Raw genomic sequence first — 23,179 nt, 5'->3', positions numbered from 1 at the left:
AATTAGGCTCATAGAAATTAATTTGTCCAGAGGAGTTCATACGAACATTTTAAAATATGTATTGCAATCGTCTTAGTGTTAAAAAAAATCCCCACAAGAATTCTTACAAGAATCCAGTAATTCTGTGTTTCTCCTATGTTGCTCTGTAAAAGGTAGTGTTGTATTGATGAGAGAAGATGTAGATTCTTAAACAGTATAACTTTTTTCTTGTTAGTGTTGCCAAAACATTGGCAATTAGAAAATGATGTCACTTGAAACTTTTTTTTTAATGTGTATGTTTGTTTACTGTGTTTGTGAAGGATGTTGGATCCAAAATGTGAAATATTGTATTTATTACTTGTAGAAACTTTTAAGAATGTGAGAAGAAATGCTGCAGCTGGAGTTTCAGATATACAAAGTAATTATGACATATTTTTATGCTCTGTTGTATTTGAGTTATGATACTTAACTAACAGGATTGCCATTTCTCTGAGATGGTCACCCTAATGCTATTACTGTATCATTTATGATTTCATTAGACATTTCATTGTCTAATGCCAGTGTGTTGGAGTGTGCCTGTGGGGACTGGAATTCCAGTTGGTTTTGGGCATCCTGGATTATGGTTTGTGTGAGTACAGGTTGCTTTGGGTTTTTTTTTTTTTTTTTTCCTCAGTGTCGTTCAATAAACATGTTCAGTTGTGCTCGTGTGCTGCAGTGGTCACTGTGACTGCCCAGTCATTTTATAATTGAATTAATATAGCAAGAAAAACCCAGCTGGGTTGTGTTGTACTGTCCCAGCTGTTTTCTCATTTGTCCTTGTCTCCAGGAAATAGCTCTTTATGAAGATGTTTGAGTCTTAATTAACAGCTTTAACTTAATAAGGAAGTAAAACTAATTGTGAACAAATTTCTCGTTGGCACAAAGATTAGGAAGCCTGAACACAAGAGTTAGAGAAGATGAAAGACTATTTAGTGCACAAAGGAATAAATTCATGGTTCAGTGAAACTTCATGTGATCTTAGGCAAGGCTTTAAATTTATCTTTTCATGCATATTTCATTTTTACATGTGTGAAAATAAGAATAGTGTTTGCCTAATTTGCTGGGAAGAGAATTAGCCAGCAAATGATCTGTTAGTAACTGCAAAGTGCTTATAAACTGTCAGTAAGGGCCATGTAAGAAACTGACTGACTGGATAAAAAGCAACAGTGAGCAGACTGTCTTTCCAGGAGGAGCTTGTAATCTTAGAACACATTTTTCTGTGGAAAGTAAAAATTAATTAACCAAAGCTGTGAAATTAGAGAACATTAAAGTCCTGTGAGATTATGCTTTTGAGAGAGAGTGGCATTAATTTGCTGAAGCTGGACTGCTCATTCTCCATACCAGTATGCAAAAAAGTATTTCATGTTCTTTCATTCACGTCCCTACTTGGTTTGTTAAGCTTACCCTAAGGGCATGTTTGTAAAGGTCTGTACACTGCAGACAGTAAACAAGAAACATGGTAAAATCATCTGCACAGACCTCTGTGCAGCCATATCTAAACTCCTTGTGCCCAGATTAATGCATTTCAGGTTAACTTGGTGATCTCTTTGTTATACCACTGTCTGCCATCTAGATACATCTTCAGTGTAGTTAGTCACTTGAGTTGCAAGGTGGGCAAATGACAGTCAACACATGCCTTTCATCCTCCTCTCTTGCTTTCTGTGTCCTTATGATACCCCTTTAAAAAGACAAAAAAAAAGCAGAGCTGTTCCAATTATATTTTAATCCTAAGATAATACAAGGTGACTCAATTCTGTATTTGTTTAATAATATCTTTTTTGAATACTTGTTTCCAAAAATGTCTACATTAAGGGTAGGAATAAGGAATATAGGTACCTAACAGAAGGGATCAGGTTCTAACTTTAGTGTAATCTTGGTCTGTTCAGTCAAATGATAAATAGTTGCAAGAATTTCTGCCAAGAATTTATCGAAAAATGAAAATGGGAAATGTCTAGCTGAGAAAAAAATATTCTTATTTTCTCTTTAACTGTCTCTTCAAGCTGTGTAAGCCAGTCATCTGTCAAGTTAGTTTTGAAAAGAAACTTGGGTGTCTTCTTTTTTTCTTCATAAAGAATTTTACTCTGGTATGAAAAGATGCCTGCTGTTTGTATTTGCAAAGGTTAACATATCTTCTTAAAAACGACCTGTAATCTGCCAAACATTATGCATGCTTGTTATTAGGCGAGAATCCTGTCACACTGTGTCCTCTATAGTTAGCTGCACTTGATGTGCTAAGATGGAGACATTAGCTTCTGGCTGCTCTTGTATTTTGTTGAAACCTACTTTAAATCTTGGAAATGTTAACCTCATTAACCTTTTGTCTTCTAAAGATGCACACAAACCACTATGTTTAGATAAAGAACCAGCAGCTATGTAATAGCTTTAGAAAAAATACTGTAATTGTTTATTGTTTAACAGTGCTTGAAAGTATCATTTAATATGGGATGGTTTTATGTAGAAAACTTAATGCAAAGACTACAGCTACTTCCATAAATACAAATAAGAGAGAAATATTGTTGTGTCAAGTACCCTTATTCTAAGCAGCTCATCACAGATTTTGTGTCTTCCTATGTCATTCTTTGAGAGGAAAGAGAATTCCTCATAGGCTTTGTACAAATAAGTGAAGGCCCATAAGAAAGGTATGCATAAAACCAAGCAAACCTCACTTCACAGGCCAGATGCATTTCTGTTTTTAACCGGAGACCTAGGAATTGCTCACCTTTCCCATATTAGGCATACATCTTCATGTCTTGTGTCTGTAGGAATTTGTCTTTTGGTTTAGAAGGAGCTCAGATCATAGATTTGGCATTTAGAAAGTTACATTTTTCTTTAATAATTGAGAAGCATATTTGCTGATAATTCTAATTTTTTAGAGGAAGTGTTACAATGTCTTGTGTAAATTACAAGAGTTTTTAAGCTATCAATTTTTTTTACTTTCTGAAACCAGTAATTTCCTGTTGTAGCTGGAAACGTTAAATACAATTTTTTCAGTATTAAAGTGCAGCACCAGCTATTATTATTCTCCCTTAGCAAGTCTTCTAATACAATGTTTGATTTGTTACTATGTCCTCATAGGGAAGCATCAGCAGTAGAGTGTAAATGACAGTGAGAAAGTAAACACATGCTTGCAATCAAATTAATGTATTTCATCTGTCTTCAACTAATAACAATCTGTCATGCTATCTATCTGAGAAGGGGCATAAACAGTTTATTTTGTGTTTGGAATAACTTCCTGGAGGTAGTTAATGTGACATGTAGTTTGTCTGACATGAGTATAACCAGATCAACACTCTAGATGTTTTCTTGATAACCTAAAAAAATTACTGAGAAAATCTGTACTGGAACTATATTTATATTTCATTTTGAGCTTCCTTAAATGAGAGTAGTGGCATAGTTTTCAGGACGTCCATGAAAGAGTTTTCTTTTCTTGGCAGTTATACAATTTTACTGTGAGAAAAGATTGAAAGTATTAATAAAAATTTAACTACAAAAAGCTGCAGTTTGCATTTTGACATTTAGGTCTGAATATTCAAGAATTATGTGCTGTGGTAATTTAAAAGTACCAAATCAAAACTGATTTTTAAAAAGCTAGGTAGTACACAAAGTCTGATAGTACTGCAGTCTCAGTACAGTTTGGGTCAATTTATTTTTTTCTGCGTAATTCTGGTTACTCTTATGTTATTATATCAGATAATTTGTTAATAACATCAGATATTTGTTAATCAGATTATTTTTTTTATTTACACGGAAAGAACCTTTGTGTGTAATTAGAAAATAAAAATGCACTTGCTTGAAGTTCTAAGTAACCCATTCAAATACTCTTTAAAAACTAAAGCATAATGAAAGTGCTCCATCTTTTAATCAGAAAGCAGTAGGTTACTGGTAAACTAATCAATAAAAAGCTAGGGGTTTTTTGGTTCCTTTTTTTTTTTCTATTTTCTTTGGAGTGATAGTAGAGTTAGAATTAAAACTGTGTAATATTGCTTATGGCAGAAGAGGCCTGAGAGGGTTTCCTTCTGGCCAGAGTGGTGGGACCTGCTAAGCTATGCTCTCCTGAGGTGCTGTGAGGCAGAGGGCTGATAAACTGGGCAGTAAATCCTGTTGCCCAGAACACTGCTCCCAGTGTTCATCGTGATTTCTGTTTGATTCTTTAGAATAGTGGATATTTGGGACATCTTAAAGAAATCCTTCTTTTATTCCTTTTTTCATGCCCTGTTGCTTATGCATGGGAGAAGCAGAACCTTCACACTTTGACATTTAACAGACTGCACTTGTTGAGCAGTGTATACTGCATGAGGAAAATACTGTGTAATAGTATTGTCATCTTCAGTCTGTTTTGGTTTTCAGGTGCTCAAGCTAGGTTTGTTCTTAAGAAATCAGTCTGAAATTATACTAAAAAATAGGACGAAAAAGACATCATCATATACAGCCTCCTTTTTTATGACCCTGGAGTATTTTCAGAAGGGAAAATATGTACATAATTTTAAGCACATGTAAATCAAATTAATAAATTATTAAAGCATTTTACTTGTCATGTCTGTGTGGGCTAATCGTGATAGCTCATTATTTAAACATTATGTAATTGTATACCTTGTGTGAACAGCTGCAAATACTTTGCAGAAAGATTTATATTTCATTTTTCACAGCATACTATAAAAGAATATATTTTTGTGTGGTTCTATAGATTAATACAGATGTTTACTCATAACTTTAAAACTACCCTTATTTATATTAAAATATAAAAGTTATAATATGCATGATAACTACAAAACTAGATAGTTGTAAATTCATTTATGTGTTAATACCAGTTTTAATGATAAATACTGTAATTATCAATAAAAAAAGGAAGTTTAGCATAAACAGGAGAACTGCTGGTTTGTAACAGACTCCCTCACAGTTGTTACAATTGCAAGCTTTGAAAGTGAAAGATGGTCAGGTTTGGATGGAGAAACATCCCTTTACTGAAATTCTCTGAACTGTATCTTTCTTTTCATACATATGGTTTAGAAAGTGATTAGGTTAGTTATCTCTGGTATAATCATCTAAAATGACTATATAGTGCCTTATAGTTTGCAAATGTAGTCTCATGATCCAGGAGAAATGCCAACAAACTATTAAACAGTCAGAGTTGCTTAACATGCATTATGCATGCCATCCAGCTGTTTATGCTATTCTGAACAAGTACTGTCACTATTTTTTCAGCTGCTTGGAAGTACCTGTACAAGTTATATATTTGTGTTTCTTCCAGCATTACCTGAAAGGAAGATTCATGCAAAATGCATGTTTTCTGACTTAAAAAACCCCTGTAGTTTTACATGGAGTTCTTCTCCAGTGATGTTATGAAAGAAAAGACTGGCAGTCCTGTGGGAAAGGGAGATAAATAGCATGAGTAGCAGCCTTTACATTCTGCATAAATGATGTTCTGTTGTCTTTTTAGAGTATGTGCAGTTACTTGCTTGTGTGACAATATTTAAATCAAAATATACTATTATCACATTCTGGGCACTTTGAAAGATTGTAAAACCAGAACATTAATTGTTCTTCTAACTGATGATACATATTTTAAAATACTTACTGCCTTCCTGTTTGTACCAGTTGTATTACTCTGGTAAATTGTTACATGTGTTTTATTATTGCCTTAATTTTAAGCCAATACAGCTGTGGGATTTGATATCACACTTTATTCCTTGAAGCAAACTCTGGTGAGCTAATTATATTTGTTCTAGTTCATTTCAGTGAAACAGGTGAGCGAAAGTAGTGTTTAAGCTGCTTGACTATTCATTTTCCACATATATGTGGTGTAGTGGTACTACATGGCTTGTTGCAGGCCTTTTTTTTATCTTATCAAATGGTACGTATGTCTAAATAGTGTGAGAGAAACAAATTTGGCATTAATTTATTTACCATTAGTGGTTTCAGAGTCTCAAGTCCAAAAGTAGCAGAATTATTCAATCGAGACTGAATTGCTGTTGAATGGCTGTGTAGGTAGATTGTAAAGCACCCATTTGTGTTTTATCTAGCACTTACTAGTGTTTTTCTATTCCCTTGCTACTACCCAATAAACTAAACTTTCAGTGACTTAACTTTACTTGAGAAATTAAGAGTTATATAGAGATTTGACTCTGAATAACTACTTATGCTGTCTCAGTGTTTGCTCAGAATTTTTCTGTCATTTGGTATTTAGCCTTGCAGACAGTCATTTAAAATACAGTTTCCTTTTGCATTTTGAGTTAGCAGTGTCTATCAGCTTTTCACTGCAAGTAAGTGATGTATAGCAGCAATTGAAAGGATAATAAAAATGTTCGTATAAATCACCTGAAGACGCAACCTAATGAAATTTCTCTGGTCCTAACTTAAAACAACTGTTTTGTCCTTGTCTTCTTTGAAATGTTGCTTGCTGTCTACAGAAGTGACCATGATGGTGTTTACATCTTTTTCCTTACCTAAATTCTGTGGTGTTCTTCTTGCCTGTTTTTCTTCCCACATCTTCTTTTTTAAAGGGAGTATCCCTGGGATTTCTGTGGGAGTTCCATACTTCGCTCCTAGATTCTGTTTTCTTTTTTCACCTCACTAGATCTCTGTTTAGTCTCACCTACAAATCAAAACTGAACTCTCCAGAGTTCATGAGAAGCAAGTATTTTAGTCAGCCTTACCTACTTTTGCTACGGCAGACACTGATCTATGCTGGTTTCATCTTTGAGGGGAGATTTCTGCTTGGATCTATTTGGCTTGGTGGAAGTTATGTCTGAATTCCTAAAGTTCCTAATCTATTTTTGTTGTGCCAGTATCTTTATAGGGTACCTGTACATAGGAACACATATAGATCTGTTAGTTATGGAACAATTTATCTTGCTAGCTTTAATTTAAATGGCTCGTCACACTAGAAAGGTTAAGGGTGAATGTTTAGTTTTATTCCAGAGAAACAAAAAGTTGGACTTTTGACTAACTAGAGTTGCAGGAGAGGAAAAGTAAGGCAATAGGGAGAATTTTTGGAGAATATCTGGCAACCATGTTTGGGTTTTTTTGTAGTTGTCGCGTGAGCTTTTTGGTGTGTATTTTGGGCATAAAAATAAGCAAGCTGCAGCAGCCCGTATTGTGGATGTCTTTTCTTAGAAAGGGACTTCAAAATTACTTTAGGGGCTGATAAGGCCCTTTTTCTGTCCTCATCAGGCCAATCAGGGAAACAATACTATGACCTCTCTCTCTCTTCTCCCCCCTGTTGCTTGTGATGATCCCTCTGCTTTTCCTGATTTCAATTTTCATGTAGTTTATTTAAGTATTCCATTTAATGCAAATATATGAGGTGCTTCCCATATAGTCAAGGAATTAGCAATATACTCTTTTGACACTTTAACTATTGCTTTGCTAACTTACACTTTAATGGCCATTCCTGCCTGTTGGTCCCATTTTTAAGACCTTTAGAATTTTAGAAATCATAGATCAAAGAAATAGTCTGACCGCATTCGGTAAAATTTACACTTCTTGGGGTTGCTTTATCTTTTCATGATCAGAAAACATAATTTGTTAATGTAGATAGCAGAGTTTTGTATCCAAGCACTTAACCCAAAGTACTGGTTTGTAACATCTGTGTGCTTTAGAGATTCACTGTTTCCAAATAGTTAAATCTCTTTTCACTTTCAAACTAAAATCCTTTTGTCTCCTTTAGACATCCCATTGTGAATTTCTAGCCATCAGTTTATATTCTACTTGGTAAAATGGAGCTATTAATTTTCCCCTGCCGTTGTCTCCTTTCTCATTCACTTCAGATGAGGAGGATGACTGTACCATTTGGCACATGAACTTGACTTTGGGGCCTTTCTCTAAATGTTTGTGTTTGATGTGTGTCCAAATCTTGCAGATTCTTTCTTTGAGACCTTTGTTAGATATGGCCTATCGTAACCATTACCACAGTTAAAATGTTCCTGTTTTGCATCTTAATTTCAGTAATTCCTTTTTCTTGGCCAATGCAATGTTATCTAGTCATTTAGAATATTCTGCAAGATCGTTTTCCTGGTTTGTAAAATCAAACTGTATTTATGTATCTGATTCTCTTTCTTTCTATCCAAAACTTGTTTGTCTTTGCCTTTAAACTTTTCATGGCTTAAGTGCATTCTAGTATCATCCTTCATCCCAAGATATCTATTCATGCTGTTAATTGGCTCATCATATGAGCCCACATTGGCCAGCTGTTAGTTTTCTTTATAGAAAGTCCGTGAATTCCTTATAAACATCTTTTTAGAAAATCATTTTTCTCCTCCAAATCCCTCCTTAAAGTCTTTGCTGTGATGTCTAAATAAAAGCTGGACAAGACTTATCTCCTGGTGTGCTAAGAATTCTGCCTGTCGAGCTGACCAATGTCAGATGTTCAAAAAAAAAAAAAAAAAAAAGACTGGAGGGTAACTATTCACTATATTTTAGGTGATCTTCAGTAACCGTCTGTGATTGTGTCCTTAGCCTGTGGCAATGCAGTTAGCATAGTTGTCTTTCATTGACTGCGGACTGCAACTTCATATAGTTAAATATTTATTAATGCTTGAAACTCTTTTCTTGTACTAAAACTGTACCGTCTTTCATTGAGAGCTAATGTAACATGAATTACCTTGCATTTACTGTGGACTGAGAGTGTGCACATGGACAGTTACCTGGCAGTTATCTAGCATAACAGTAACGGTACAGTTCACAGCAGACTGCCCATAATTCAGAAGGTACAAGGTGAAATACTTGTAAGTGGGGAGAGGGACTGAGAATTACACAAAATTCAGAAACATACTTTCACCTTGATTTTTCACTTCCAGTCTGTTAGATTCTAGGATCTTGTGTGTTTTTAATTTCTCTACTGTAGTAAAGTATATGCTCAACTGACTGTATATTATTCTTGATGTTTCTTCAAATAGAAAATAGGAGGCATTTGAGGATATGATTTCCAATACGGCGGTGGCATTTTCTTTCTGAAAATTCATCATTGTTTTAGCATGCTATTGTGTCCTTCCACTCCCTATTCTTTCCTTCCTGGGAAAGAGAGTTTGAGAGAGATTGTAACTTACGAGCTTGTCTTTATGGACTTACGTAAGCATATCATGGTATTTTAGAGGGATACAGTGTAAATGCTATCTATCTATCTGTTTGTTTATTTTTATTGTAATCATGTGTAGTTTTTTGGAGTTTGGGTATAGTTGAAGAAATACAGTGAGTGAAATTTGGAAGTAAGGTTAAGATTCCTGTAAGAGTTCATCAAATAAAAATAAAGAAAACATATATTTGTTTTTCCCTAAGGAGTAATCTCACTGTTGTGTTTTCCACTTAAAGCGGATATGTGAAGAGTAAAAATAATAGCTAATAATGATATGGTTTAAGCAGTATGCTGTATTACAGTCTTAAAAGCGTTTCAACAGAAGCTCTCTTTCGGTAGTTATTTTTTGGAGAAAAAAGTTAAGTAGCTGTTACATAGACTGCATGAGTTTTTAACAAAATTGTTATCAAGTTTGAGTATTATCTTCATAAATGTATTTGTTCTTCCTATTTTTCATGAAGTTATATATTCTGCATTTAGTATTATGAAAAACTGTACTACAAACATTAGTGTTAATAGCTTAGTGTTTTAGTCCTTCACAAATTAATGCCTGTGGTAACTGGATGATTTTAGGCCTGTTCTTATAAACAAGGCCTTACTGATGTGCAAGGAACAGTAATATGTGGCAAAAACTCCACATTAACCAAGGTAAGCAGTATAAATGGGGTGTAGGAATCCCCTGTTAGACTAAAAATCTCAAAGAGAAAATCTCCAGAGCCTACAAATTAAAGACCTCCAATATCATTTTAAAATAAAGCCTTTTATGTAGTAGGAGAGCATTTTTTCAGCTGATAATCAAATGACACTATTATGCAGGCTTACTAGATTTGCAAATTTACAAGTTTTTACAAGTCAGTTGGGTCCCTTCCTCAGGAAATCAGTTTAAGTTTTTTTTTCCTGTATTGACTCAAAGAGCCTGGTTGTCCTTAAATCCTTCTGAATATATTTGCTTTATAATTTGACGGCATTGAGTCAACACCCTTATAGGAACTGTAATGCAATAAAAAGAGAAACTGTTCAATATAGTTTCCAGTTACTTTAGGATCAGATTTGGAGAAACTGGAATGTACACAATAAAACCTGTGCAAGACTTGCGCTCCATGTTGTTTTGGAAGCAACCAGTGCTTTCAACATAAAATACAATTTTCTTGTTTTTAATTTTCTGAACCATACCTTTGTGGAATCAAAAGATTCATACGCAAGTAACTAACCATCAATGTTTTTACTCAGGTTTTTTTTTTATTGTAGTGAATGTTTTTTCTCTACTATATTCTGCAATAAAGTTCTTTATAACTCATTTACATTTTTTACTTAAAAAAATAAAAGTAGATTCAGATGTACTTGGTGAACTATCTTGTAAAAGTCTTTAGATTATGCTGGAATATCCAATATGCATCATGCTGGTAAACAGAATGTGCAAATTTTAGTTCTGTCTCCAGGTTTTTGTATGTAGTTAGAAGTAAAGTTGTTAGAAATTATGTGTATCCAGAAATGATTTTGTCCTTTATTTCAGGTAAAAGTTTTTTGCATTTGACCATACAATTTTAATTGTGGTTTAATTTAATTATGATTTAGTTTTGCAAATAAAATTAACCTGATGTAATTAATTATTTTTATTTTGGCAAATGATTATAAAAAGAAAGAAATTGGCATTTGCATACACCTGTAAAGGAAAAGATTATATCTGATGTGTTTCCAATGAATACTTTCTAAGACAGGTAACTAAATGGGCTCCATTGTAGTAATTTATCCTTTCTTCAACTTATTTTCAGTTGACTTGGAGCATATGCGCACAGTGAAGGTTGACAAGCACCAGCGATTTTGTCAGGAAAACAATTTCAGTAGCCATTTCGTGTCAGCCAAGACAGGAGATTCTGTAAGTAAGAAAAATAAAATACTTGTAGGTATCTTTTTTTTCTTTTTAAAATATGCAACAGTTTTATGACACTTCACATATCAAACCATTGAGAACTTCAGGTGCTGCAGGTCCTTTTTGCCTGCCTAGTTGCATGAAAAATAGATCTTTATATGAGTGTATATATTCTTTATTAATTATAGTGGCTTCTCATCTGATTTGGAGTTTGAGGTATAGATTTTAATATGGAAGTGGTCTAGCTTATACATCAGCATGAGAATGGAGACCAGCTGGATCTCTGTTTACTGTCAGCATGTAGTTAAATGTATTCCTTCATTCCAGGTGGAGTCCCATCTATATAGAAACTTTCAACAGTTGATAATGTCACAAGACCCTGTTGCAATCAAAGTTTTTAATATGGGTCCTGAACCATGAGAGACACTCCCTCTGCAGGTCCATTGAAATTCGAACGTTCTGGTTTTTTATAATACCAGAGAACATTTTTGAACAATCTTTTGCCTCTGAGCTAACTGGGTTGTTTGTTTTAGCTGGAAGCATATGGAAGAAAAGATTCTTTTTTTTGGTTGACTGTATCGGTCAGATTAAATCACATTGTATTGTTTTGCTTGATTTCTGTCACATGCCTAATGACTTTGTCGTTTCCATAAAACAGTCCCGTATCTGTCTCCTTAATGTTACTTATGACAACATAATTTACTTTTATTTTTGTTATTGAACAGTAAGACCATGTTCAATTATATGGAAGTATAATTCTGTAACACAAATGGAATCATTTGTTGTTTTAAGATCTTTGATGAAACTTCTACAATGGACTGCCTAATTTTATAAGATAATAGCTTTTCTGTAAAGTCTAACAGTACTGCTGTTACAAATGCAGTGAATCCTGATTTTCCTTATAGTTTGTGTAAATCTTTGGCACAATTTTTTGTTTGAAGGGTGAAGATTCAGGCTTTTTATGTTAGAAACAGAAGTAAAATTTTCTACTACTTCACTCAATGAAGTGCGCATCTGATAAAAGGTATTCCTTTCTCAAGGAGACAGCCTTTTTGTGGGATTTGGTAATAGGAAGAAAAAGCAGTTGTTTTTATAAGATTGGTATATTTAACTTTACAAATTATGAAGGAATGTTTATTACATCTTTTTAATTCATTCATGAATTACAGCAGCATCCCACTATGTACAGTGATTGTACTTTTTTTAAACTTACTGTTTAAAAACAAAAGTAGATCTGAGCATACCTGGAAAGCACTAACCAGGAATCTCTGTTTGAATATCTACTAACAAAAGAAGATATGAGGTATAGTTTACAGTAGTTCATTTTTAGTTTCAATATAGATTTGAATTAACCCTTTCACTGTTACCGCACACTAGCTTTTCAAAATCTTAATTGTATTTGGATAGTTGTGCAGGAACGACAGGGTGTTTACCCTGGACAGTAATTTAAGAAGAGGCCATCCACAGGCTGCTGTGGATGTAGACTAGAGGAGTCTAAATACTCAGTTAAGATAAACGAAGTGATTTTTGTTTACCTCAGATTTTTCTGACAGACTCATTTGCAGAAGATAATTTTATGTACATAGAAAAGCCCAAAAGTCCCCTCAGGGGAGAAAAAATGTAATGAAAGATTTAATATGGCTAACTGTCTTACTGTCCATCAAATGGCATAACTAAAGCACCGAACTCATGCCTGATGTTTTGTGCACAAAGCACCCTCATGGCAGGCAATCCGGCTCAGTACACCCGAGAGCCTGGTGTGGGTTAAAGTAGGTCTCTGGAAAAGGTAAGCTTGTTCAGGATTTCCGTAGAATAGACCAGTACTAGACCAAGGAGTTCAGAGAAAGAGAAATTACTTTGGAAGCTACTGTGGTTTCTTGGTTGTGCCACTAATTTGTTACTGGTTTCCATCTCAGGTGTAAGAAGAGATTGTGTAATGGTATTTTTTTTGCATTTTCATTGAAGATGACTAAAAGCATTTACACAGACCTTACATTTTGGTGGTGGCAGCTGCACAATGAAAAGCAATGTTTGTTAGTAGTTTAGATTGTGAGCTCAATCGAATAACCATGTAGACAAAATATAATGTGTAACTTGACAATACAGTGTTCAGCAGCAGCGCAAGCTTAGGTTGCTCCTCTTTAACCTCTATTGTGTTCTTTAATCTCATTTAAAATGCAACTGCCTAAACAGTAAGATTGGTGGACTGGATTGAGATGAAGTAAAGGAATTATTTAAGATAGCATTGCCACGCAATGTTGTCTGTCAAACCGTGTCCAAGGTCTAACTCTGCCAGACTGCTGCATGCTGTACAACATCTTGCTTGTTTCCTAGGTACTTCTGTTCGGTATAACATCCATAATGTTTTGTAAGACTCTTCAGAACAAACGTATCATTGCTTGGCTTTCATTTTGCTCAAGTTTTTTAAGCGCGTGCAGTAGAGATTTCGGTGATGTTGATGCACAGTTCTGTTCTCAGTTTCAGAAACCTACATCTCTATTGCACAATATACTGGTAATATATTTTTGTGCTAGACATTAGTGAATACCCTTATTCATATTTTATAGCACTGAGAGTAGTATTTGAGAGGTGGGTTGTGTAAAACCTTGTTTAAACTTAGGTCTCTGGAGGCAGAGTGGAAGTGTTGCTTAACAATCCAGCATACTGTTCATTCCTTGTACCATTGTTGAGTTATTTTCTCCAATTTTTAAACAAAATTGAATTTACCAGATGAGGTTATTTTCAGATCTGTTTTGCACAGGTCATAATTTTGTATATCTCATTGTTTACAGTTCAGGAATGGTTTGATATATTTGAAAGAACTTCAAGGATGTCTGTTTTTAATCATTTAAATGCAATTTAATTTTTTTCCATAGGTCTTCCTGTGTTTTCAGAGAGTTGCTGCTGAAATACTTGGCATCAAATTAAACAAAGCGGAATTGGAACAATCACAGGTGATTTTCCACAAATACAGGTTTTTTGTTAGTATTTTATTTAGTATTAAAAGATAATCTTATTGCAAATTGTAACTGTCGTTTAAAGCAAGCTGCATCTGTTGTTCTGAAGATGATAATTTACTTTCACAACAGCTTTTTAAAAATATAATAATTCTTTATTTAGCCATCGTGATAAACTTGCTGAAACAAGAAAATATATGTTCAAAAAATTAGGAAAAAACTTTAGTTTGAGAGCTGTTTGTTTAAAAATAGTACTAAAAATTGATTTAGAAATTAAAACCTCTCTATATGTGTGCATACACAGGTAGCATGGAAAATACTCTTATATATACGTTAAATACTGTACATTGATGTTAGATACAGTTTTTATGACAATTGTTCTTTTTTAATTCTTTAGATATTTAAAAACATTTCATTTTAGAACACTAAAAATTTAAGTGATAGAAGGCATAAGCTTCTGTGAGTGGAAATGTTCTAAATCAATCTTCATTGTAGTCATACAGGTTAAAAATTATTTGTGAATCGGAGAGTCAGGAATTAACTATGTCAAATCCTGTATTTGGTTAATCTCAGATTTTAGTCTTCGTTGTGTGCCTGTATAATACAGGACCTCAGTAGTGACTGTCTGCCTTGAGGAAGGAGTATTGGCTTTGTAAGGTCACTATTTCACATTTTATTCTGATGTGCAAATGAGAAATGAATCCTATTCTAGTTCAGTATACTCATTCTCAACAGCAGGCAGACCTGTGGAATCATGCATTTGGGTAGCTATTACAGCTCTCTGGCGTCTGCAATTATTTTTCTCACCGTACCCGTCCCAAATAATCTCCCCCTAAAGGAGCTGCATAGTTTCTACCTTTGCATTTTGTGCTTTGTTCTTTGCATTATGAGTGTTATCTTGGGGATTTTCTGCCATTTCTTCTGCAGTAAGAAAAGGCTGAGAGAGGGGAGAATGTTTTGCAACAATAGGTGCGAAGGTTGTCAAGAAGGTTGTCCCTCATTCTCTTATATTGGTTAGCAGCGAGTTAGGGATGTGAATATAGAGATTTAACTGTGAACACATGTCAGAACCCTGCTGCAAGTCCTGCTCTAAAGTGTAGCAGTTCATGCTTTTCAGTAATTGCTGTATGCAAAATGGCTCTAATGAGAGCATTGTTTTAGGACCATATGAATTAATTGGGAAAAGATGTTTTTGTTATTTTTAAAAATTTGAACTGTAATTACATTAATTAAAATGTGAGTACTTGTATCCACCAGAGTTGGAAGTCACTTAGTTTTTATTAGTGAAAGTTAGGAGATCAAAAATGTGTTAATTATGCAAATAAGCAAGAGGTTTTCTGATACGACCCCTTTTCCCTTACCACCTCCTCCTTCCTAGTTCCTGCTTCTAAAAATAATTTTCCTGCCAGTAAGACTGTGTGCATAAGTCTAAATCAAAAAGATTTTATACAAATGCAGTTTCAGAAACCTCAAAAAAAAAGGTTATACTACTGAGGCAAGCCTGACTAGATCATGATGTCTGAGATTACAGTATACTTATTTTGAATTCACTTATTGAACCAAAAGGTAGCTGTTCTAGTGGTGTCTTATCCTGGAACCACTAGTTACTGCCAACATTGAACAAGTACTGCAAGACAATTCAGCAAGTTTATTTTTAAAAAAAAAAAAAGAGGCAAAACATTTCTTACATGCAGCTTGGTCTCCTGCTTTTTGAAATATACAATAAATATGTAATTTCTGAAAATGTTTTGCCACAGCAGTGTTTACAATCTGTGTTGAAGTGGTTAACTAGAAAACTGTATTGCAAACACTACAATGGTAAAATATACTTGTAGTGCATAGCCAACAAGCAAAGCTAAGGAGCTTTGAAAAGCTGTGTTTTATACGTAGAGAAAGATTGAGTGTGTCTTTTCAATGATCATCTACTGTTAAGGCACTGTCCATCTGTAGTTCTGAGCGGTATGGTTATTTACATATAAATAATTCAACACATAAAGAGTTCTTTAATTTTTCTTTGGTTGTTTAACTAGCACTGGAACATCAGTCTTAGACCTCTCTGTGCTGTGTGCTGGTGTGTTCTGGTAACTCAGGTGTAAGCTTGTAGATAGGTATGCAAATACCATAAATCAAAAAGAGAATTTGATAAATGGGGTTATACAGAAAATTGTAGCTCTCTAAAGTGTCTATTTTTAAGTTGTTTTTAAAGTAAGAACCTCTGTATAGCTCTGACTCAAGAGTACGTAACTTTCTATGTCAAATTTGTATCAGCTTTAAGTAGGCTTCCTCCTGCCTTAGTATTGTAAGTACAGTTTTTAATTTTGTTGAGCAGATCAATGGAATATGCAATATGTGGATCAAAGTCAATATTACACAAATTGCAGTAGCAATAGCCTGTAAATAGTTAATATACAGAAATTGAATACTAACTGTGGCCCACACATTACTGTTAATGTGATCCAAGCTATAGTGATAAAACCCACACCCTGAAAAACCAAGAACAACAACAAAAAACAGCAACAAAAGAATAAGCAAAGAGGCAAAGCCAGTAAATGACATTGGACAGAAAAGAAACTTCATTGTCACCATTCAGGTACAGCAGAAGTCACTACATGGTGCTACGCTGTGCATGTAGCTAAAGAGCGAGAGCTGGAAAGCAACTGCCTGACTTGCAAAGTTCTGCTAATTGAGCATAGTTTCAACCTATTCTGAATAAGCAATAGTTTTTTATGTGTAAAATGCTTGCTTCCTTTGAGAGTGCCATTTTGAGTTCACTGTAGGAGTTGCCCCAATTTAAGTCAGTGAGAAACCAATGGGAATTGTATTGGAGTGTCTATCTGTTAGCTCTGTCTTAAGGTTCACTGTTGTATGGAACCAAACACCCTGGTCACTTAAGACAGAAAAGGGAAAGTCTCTACATAAAACTGGAGAAAGAAAACTTTAACCTTCATATCCTCAGGGAGATGAATAGAAGGACATTTCTTGAGAGAAATTTATTAGTCTGCAGTAGAAAAACCTAATTTAAGTGGTGTGTAGATGCTGTTTTCCAAAAGCATGGAGCTGGTCTCTTGGCTGTAAGGAGGTGATGTTAGATGATGTTGCCATTACTAGATTTCTGGTTTATCACAGACTCTTTTTATGACAGGTACAGGTACCTTAGTGTGGTTGTGGATTTTTTTTTTTTTTCTTGCTATTGGTAAAATGGGCACAGGGCATCCTTAAATTGTGGAAGTTATGTGAATGTGTTCTTTAAAATTTTTAGACATTTAATACTCCAGCTGTTGGACTATAAAAGTAGATAGATGGATGGATGCTAGATGAATGCTATAAAGAAACAAATAAAAACAATACAATAGTAAGTGTGACTCATCCTTAAATCAGTAAGTATGTACATGTTGACTTGGATTTAATCTTTGAACAAAGTGTGAAATACACTTTAGTTTTTGCAAATGTGTGCTATTTACACACTGGATTATATCTTTGAATTTTCCATATTTTGTGTAATGTAGGATTTCCTCATTTTGAAAAATGAGAAGGTTGCTGCTTGAATATGTTTGTCAGAGAGCATCAGATGTCTTCAGTCTAGGTGGTAACAAAGTGTAATACAAAATACTGAATTTATGTAAAATGCCAACAGTGAAGTGCTATATGTGAATTCTGTTTTATCATGTATGTCTTCATTATTACTGATTGTCTAATATTGAGAATACTCTTTAAAAATTATTTCTAGCACTTTTGATTTTATGCCTGAAGAACATATTTCATGTGCTTAAAATCAATTATAATTGTCAAGGTCACTAGGAAGATCTTAGAAGTGACTCACAGGTGGTTAGAAATAAGTAGTAGGAGTCCCAAACACATTATTTTAACTTGTATGAATTTGTGGGGCTTGACTCATGACTTTTGAGCTTTGATGACTGGCAGAACTGCCAAAGGTTTTGTGAAAAGTGGATGGGGTTCTTAGTCCACTTCAGATTAACAGCACAACTTCTGTTAATTAACTGCAAGAACAAGCCTTAGAAATGGAATTCTTTACCATGCATTGTTTTAGAGAACAGCTGCAGCAGTTTAAGATATTAATGCAACACAAGCTATTTGTTACTGCCCTTTTGCTGGAATTTATCACTCCCACAGCAGAATCAGAAAATGGAAGGTGATCATGTGCCTTGACCACATCAGGGTGAAGTTGAGCAGCTTAGCTTTTTTAAAGTTGTTTTTAAGTGAAGCTGCCAGACTTTGTGCTGAAGCGGATGAGGTGCAAGTACACGTTACATTCCACCAGCTCTCCTTTGGCAGCAGTGATCTCCAGCAGAGGAATAGGACAGACATTTGGGGGTGGTAAGTTTTTAAACTGTCTCAGCTAAGGCTACTAAACCTTGTCTGTTGACATGCTGAGATGACTGTTAATCAAACCTTTATGTGGACAAAACTGTGGTGAAACAAAGAACTAGATTACTCTTTATGCGTGACTGGAAAGTAGAGCATGTTTTTGAAGTGGAACAGTTCCAAAGTAAGAAAATTGCAGATTCTGACTTATTTGCAATCCTCAAAATACTCCCTCTTTTGAATCACAAAGGTCTTATGAAATTTGAGGAACTAGCTCCTTTACTAATTTTTTTTTTTTTTTTTTACTTTCAACTGTAGTGTAAAAACTGCATGGGGTACAGCTTTGTTCCTTGGCATTGGCAAGAGCTAGCATTTTTGTAAATTATGTATAGTTTTCTCTTTAACTAAATGCCAGTTCTGCAAACTAGGGGGTGTGTGCCAGCTTTGTACAATAAAATGTTTGGCAGATAAGTCAGATCTGGAATTCAGAGCACCTGCACCAAGAAAGGTTATTTCTCATTATTGACAGTGGTTTGAGCCGTGGCAGTGATTTGCCTGACATAGAAAGTGTTACAAAGAAGCCCAAGTTTTTAATTACCATGAAGATAATAAAAGGAATGTTGCAGTGGTATTTTTTTACTCTGATTTAGATGAAATTCCTGTAGAAAATCCAAGTCATTTATGATAGTCAGTTTCTTGCTACAATGTGCCTAAGCATGGGTCACTAACGTGCCTGTGTTTACAGGATGAGATTTAAACCAATGTTTTGAGGAACAATTAATTGCCTACTGATTGCAAGACTTTTTTTTTTTTTTTTACTTTTTTTTTTTCCCCTCCCTCAGCTCTAGTCAAAAGATTGGTATGAAGAAACTAGGTCCTGTGAGGTCAGATAACTCTGTTTAATGCTGAAACTCCTACTACTGCCTTACATGGGATTTGGCAACCTTTCACTTGATAACATCAGGCCAGAAGTCCAGTAAATCATGAATGTTGTCCACTAGATAAGATAATATGAATGTGATCAATTAAACTCAAGAAGAATACATCAGCAGCTAATAAATCCGGATCCCTTACCAGCCAATTCAATTATTGTTGCTTGTTTGACATACAGGTTTTATTTACAGAGGTAATCTTTAACATATACTGTTTATATATTAATATAATCCAGTTTATATATTGTTTCCTTTAAAAAAATATTTATTCATTTATCCATTCTTTTGAACCTTGAAAATATGTTGCATAAAAGTTGAAATATTTAAAAAAAAATATTATTAAACTGGTTTAGAGTACCTTTCATAGCAGACCTACCTCCTCTGTTACTTCTTTGCTGAAATTGTTCCATGAATTTTTCTTCCCTTTGCATGAACACTGTATTAATAGTGAGAAAACTTTCAACAGTTTCATTTGTCTTTAAGGGGGAAAATGACAGCCTTTTATTTTTATATGAAGTAAAGAAAAAGCTTGCAGCACTTAGATGTGAGGTTGTTAATTTATGTCACTGTTTTTGATTATATATTTAGTTATAATGTGATAGTTATGTAATGAAAAAGATGCAAGTGTACATCCAATGCAATTGTTACAATTGTTGATAGGAAGCTGACTAATGTAATATTCATGTACCTTAGACTTAAAGGAATAGGCCATTGTCATATTTTCTTGCACTGAATTGCCTTCCTTTTTATTCTGTGCCTTCTCTTGCTTTAATACACTTTTGTTGATTGCATGTATGAGTATTTCATATTGGTGCTTTGAAAGGGCATATCCTTGAAAAAGCTTGAGAAGCAGCCCTGATGCTGATAGTGACGCTTTCAGCTAGACACATTGTTCTTGTATCAGCATAAGGCCTGAAAAGAAATGCACTTTCGTTTTGCTTCTGCATAGTCTTTTTATGCCATTTATTCATTCTTTTCAACTACTGATCAATCTCTCAATTTTCTTTCCCTTCTCTTTTCTTTTTACATTCTTCTGCTTGCCCTCTATCCATTACGTTGATACATGATTAACAGCATGTTGTCAGGGCAGAACTAGTGAAATACCCCGAAGAAGATAACCAACGTCACAACACTTCCAACTGCCAGAGCAAAGTCTGCTCAATGCAGTAGTTCAGGTATTGATGGAAAACTTGGTTTGTTTTTTTTTTTCAAGCTGCATTGCTTTTACATGAAGTAACAACAGTTACAGTAAGTTCTATTGGAAAAATATAGTTTGTGTCTGTAAGCACTTGTAATACTTAACATATTAATTTGGGACTCTGTGTACAATTACAGGGTGTTTCTAGTAACCAGATAGTTCATAGAAACTTTGAAATACTTCATGTTACTGTATTAGGAAGGTTCTTCAGTGCCATATATTCAAAATGTTACATAGCTGCCTCAGATGGAATTGGACACATAATTGGAATCTCATTTCCTTCTCCTCATATAGGAGAGACCAACAGTCTTACCAAATGCTTTGTAAATAGAATGGGTAATATCTGTTGGATGTGTATTAGAAAATGAATATTATGATATGCAGAGATTCTTTTTATGCTAATTTAGTCTTCAGTCTGCCTATCAAACCTTTTTTGAGATATGGTTGTATTTGAAATTTGCTTTGAATTCTGTCGATGTTTTCCTGTGAAGTGCTTGGAGTAAAACAGAAAGACAAACTTACGCACAATTTCCAATTACAATTTAGGCAGTTACTGTTAAAGAATGTATACTATAGCCTTTGTAAACAAATACTGTTTTATTATTTCCATACAAAACAAATTTCATGGAAGTAAAACTGTATTCATTGCTTTTGCAAAAAAGGCATGTTCCATTTGCAGTGTTGTGAAAACCTACCAAGGCACTTCCTTCTGCTTAGTATGGTTAAACTCCTATCTAGAACAAGAATTAGCACCTGATAAGACTTTCTGTAAGGTAATGAAGAAACCCTGAATGGTGTCTGTTTTGCCTAATTTTTTTCCCTTCATGCTTCATAGTAAAATATCTGTTGAATGCTTTGCCAGCATGAAGATTCTATGTTCTGATTGTTGCTGTGTTTTCTTTTATGACAGAGGGTGGTGAAGGCAGATATTGTCAACTACAGTCAGGAACCTGTGACAAGAACCATTAATCCTCCTAGAAGCTCCATGTGTGCAGTTCAATGACCATGCTATTCTTCTCTGTTCTAATACCTTTGGCAGTCCTCCTACCTTGACACAAGCTCTGGGATTACCAGGAACTTTGTTTTAACAGTGACCATCACAACAGTGCAAAAACGTGTTGCACCATTGTATGTTAAGAAGCAGCAGGCGTTTTTTTTTGACTGGCCAAAATTCAAACTACACACTTTGAAAAAATTAATATCTGTATTCTTTTAAATTATATTTAAATAAAGCAGTATAACTGTGTTTATATATTTCCTCCTATCTATTTGACTGATATCGGAATAAAAATGGATGAAGTCCTGCATTCAGAATACTTTTAAAGACATCACCATGCAAGGGAATTTTGCCAAAGCATTTTAAAATTTTTTTTTTCTCTTTTTTTCCCTCCTATGATCTGAACTAACACTCAGCAAAATGTAACTTGGAAAAGCTATTGCTGGAATAATTTTAAGCACGTAATATATTTTATCTAGGGATAATTTGGAAGTATTCCATTAATATATATATACATAATGCAAAATGTATAAATTGTATCCAGCAAGAAACAATGCTTGAAATAAAGCTGTAATATAAAAATACTTACTTTTCTGAAGTCTCAAATTGTCTCCATGGATGCTCTGAAAAATGCTAGTGTTTTTGTGTGTTTTTATTACTACATCAGCATTATTTCTTGCAGTAGCAGATAGGCTCATATGCCTTCATGAATATGGATGAAACTCAGTCAACAGTTTGGGCTGTAAATGTTGAGTGATATATTCAGCATGCATTAGAAACTGCTGATAGATCAGTTAGGATCAGTCATTTTTAATAACTAACTGAATGACTTTTGGCCTGGTACTATTTTCTTTCTAGTTCAGAATAAACAACAAATAAAAAGCTCTGTACTCTGTGATCATCACATTTCTCCTCTGTTCCTTTTCTAGCAGTCTCTTTTAGACATGCAGTTCTCTGCTGGCACATCTGAATAGAAAGCTAAGGAGAGGAAAAAATACCTTTAAGCCAACTTGATTCCAAACTAGAAATATTTTCCTGTTTTAACTCTAGAACATATTTTCTGATAAAGTACAACAAAACATTTGGAGATTTAGAAAATTAATGAGACTGAGTGAAGGAAGCTTGTATACGACAAGTGGAAAATTATAACGTCCTTCAAGTCAGTGTGCCTATTAAGCTGTTCAAGCAAGTGCTTAATAGTTGGAACTATTGAACTATTATTAGTTTAATAAAATAGTTAAACTGTTATTACAGATGGCAAAAATGTGCTATTTGTTATTATTTTGGTATGTTACAAGTTCATTGAAAAGCTAAGTTCATTTTTAAACCGTTCAACATGCAGCTTGACATATAGTTTTGTAACTACACGATAATAACTTACCGTTGTAATATTTTATCATTCAAATGTGGGAAATGCTAAGAAACAAGCTGAGATATTGAGAAATTCTTCTACACTAAGGTAGGCATGAATTTGTAGTAGATCATTTATTCTAGGGTTACAGTCTGTGTTCTTGCTCATGTACCATGGAGTTTGTGTCCCACTGCATAGCTTTACCTTATAGTTAAATGCAATTGAAAGGTGAACTGTCGTCTTCTAACACCAGATGAGAACTTCTTCTCAAACAGTTTTTCTGAAGTAGCTGAGAAGTTTACAAGTTTGGATCCTTCAAAGCATGTGGTAAGTTTTTTTTGAACTCTCAGATTTCTTGGTGTATTTGTGTCCTGAACTCTGCCCATATGCTCAAATATTCATGAGAACTGCCTCCTCTCTGAGAGACTGAGCACAACCTGACTCAGCTGGATGGCTGAACCAT

The 23,179-nt window shown here is 34.4% G+C and overlaps 1 protein-coding gene across 1 annotated transcript in view; it reads left to right on the top strand.

Moving 5' to 3' along the window:
- Positions 1-21,483, top strand: part of RAB28 (RAB28, member RAS oncogene family) — a 63,524-nt gene extending 42,041 nt beyond the window's left edge. Inside the window, exons 6-8 of the mRNA XM_009694587.1 lie at positions 10,861-10,964; positions 13,835-13,912; positions 21,279-21,483. Of these exons, the coding sequence (XP_009692889.1) occupies positions 10,861-10,964; positions 13,835-13,912; positions 21,279-21,371 (275 nt within the window). The 3' untranslated portion in view covers positions 21,372-21,483. The remainder of the gene's footprint in view (positions 1-10,860; positions 10,965-13,834; positions 13,913-21,278) is intronic.
- The last annotated feature ends 1,696 nt before the right edge of the window (positions 21,484-23,179 follow it).

Source organism: Cariama cristata, unplaced genomic scaffold (genome assembly GCF_000690535.1).
Source record: "Cariama cristata isolate BGI_N322 unplaced genomic scaffold, ASM69053v1 scaffold8532, whole genome shotgun sequence".
Classification (NCBI taxonomy): Eukaryota; Metazoa; Chordata; class Aves; order Cariamiformes; family Cariamidae; genus Cariama; species Cariama cristata.
Note: the sequence above shows the minus strand (reverse complement) of the source record. Positions and strands in the feature narration are given on the sequence as shown.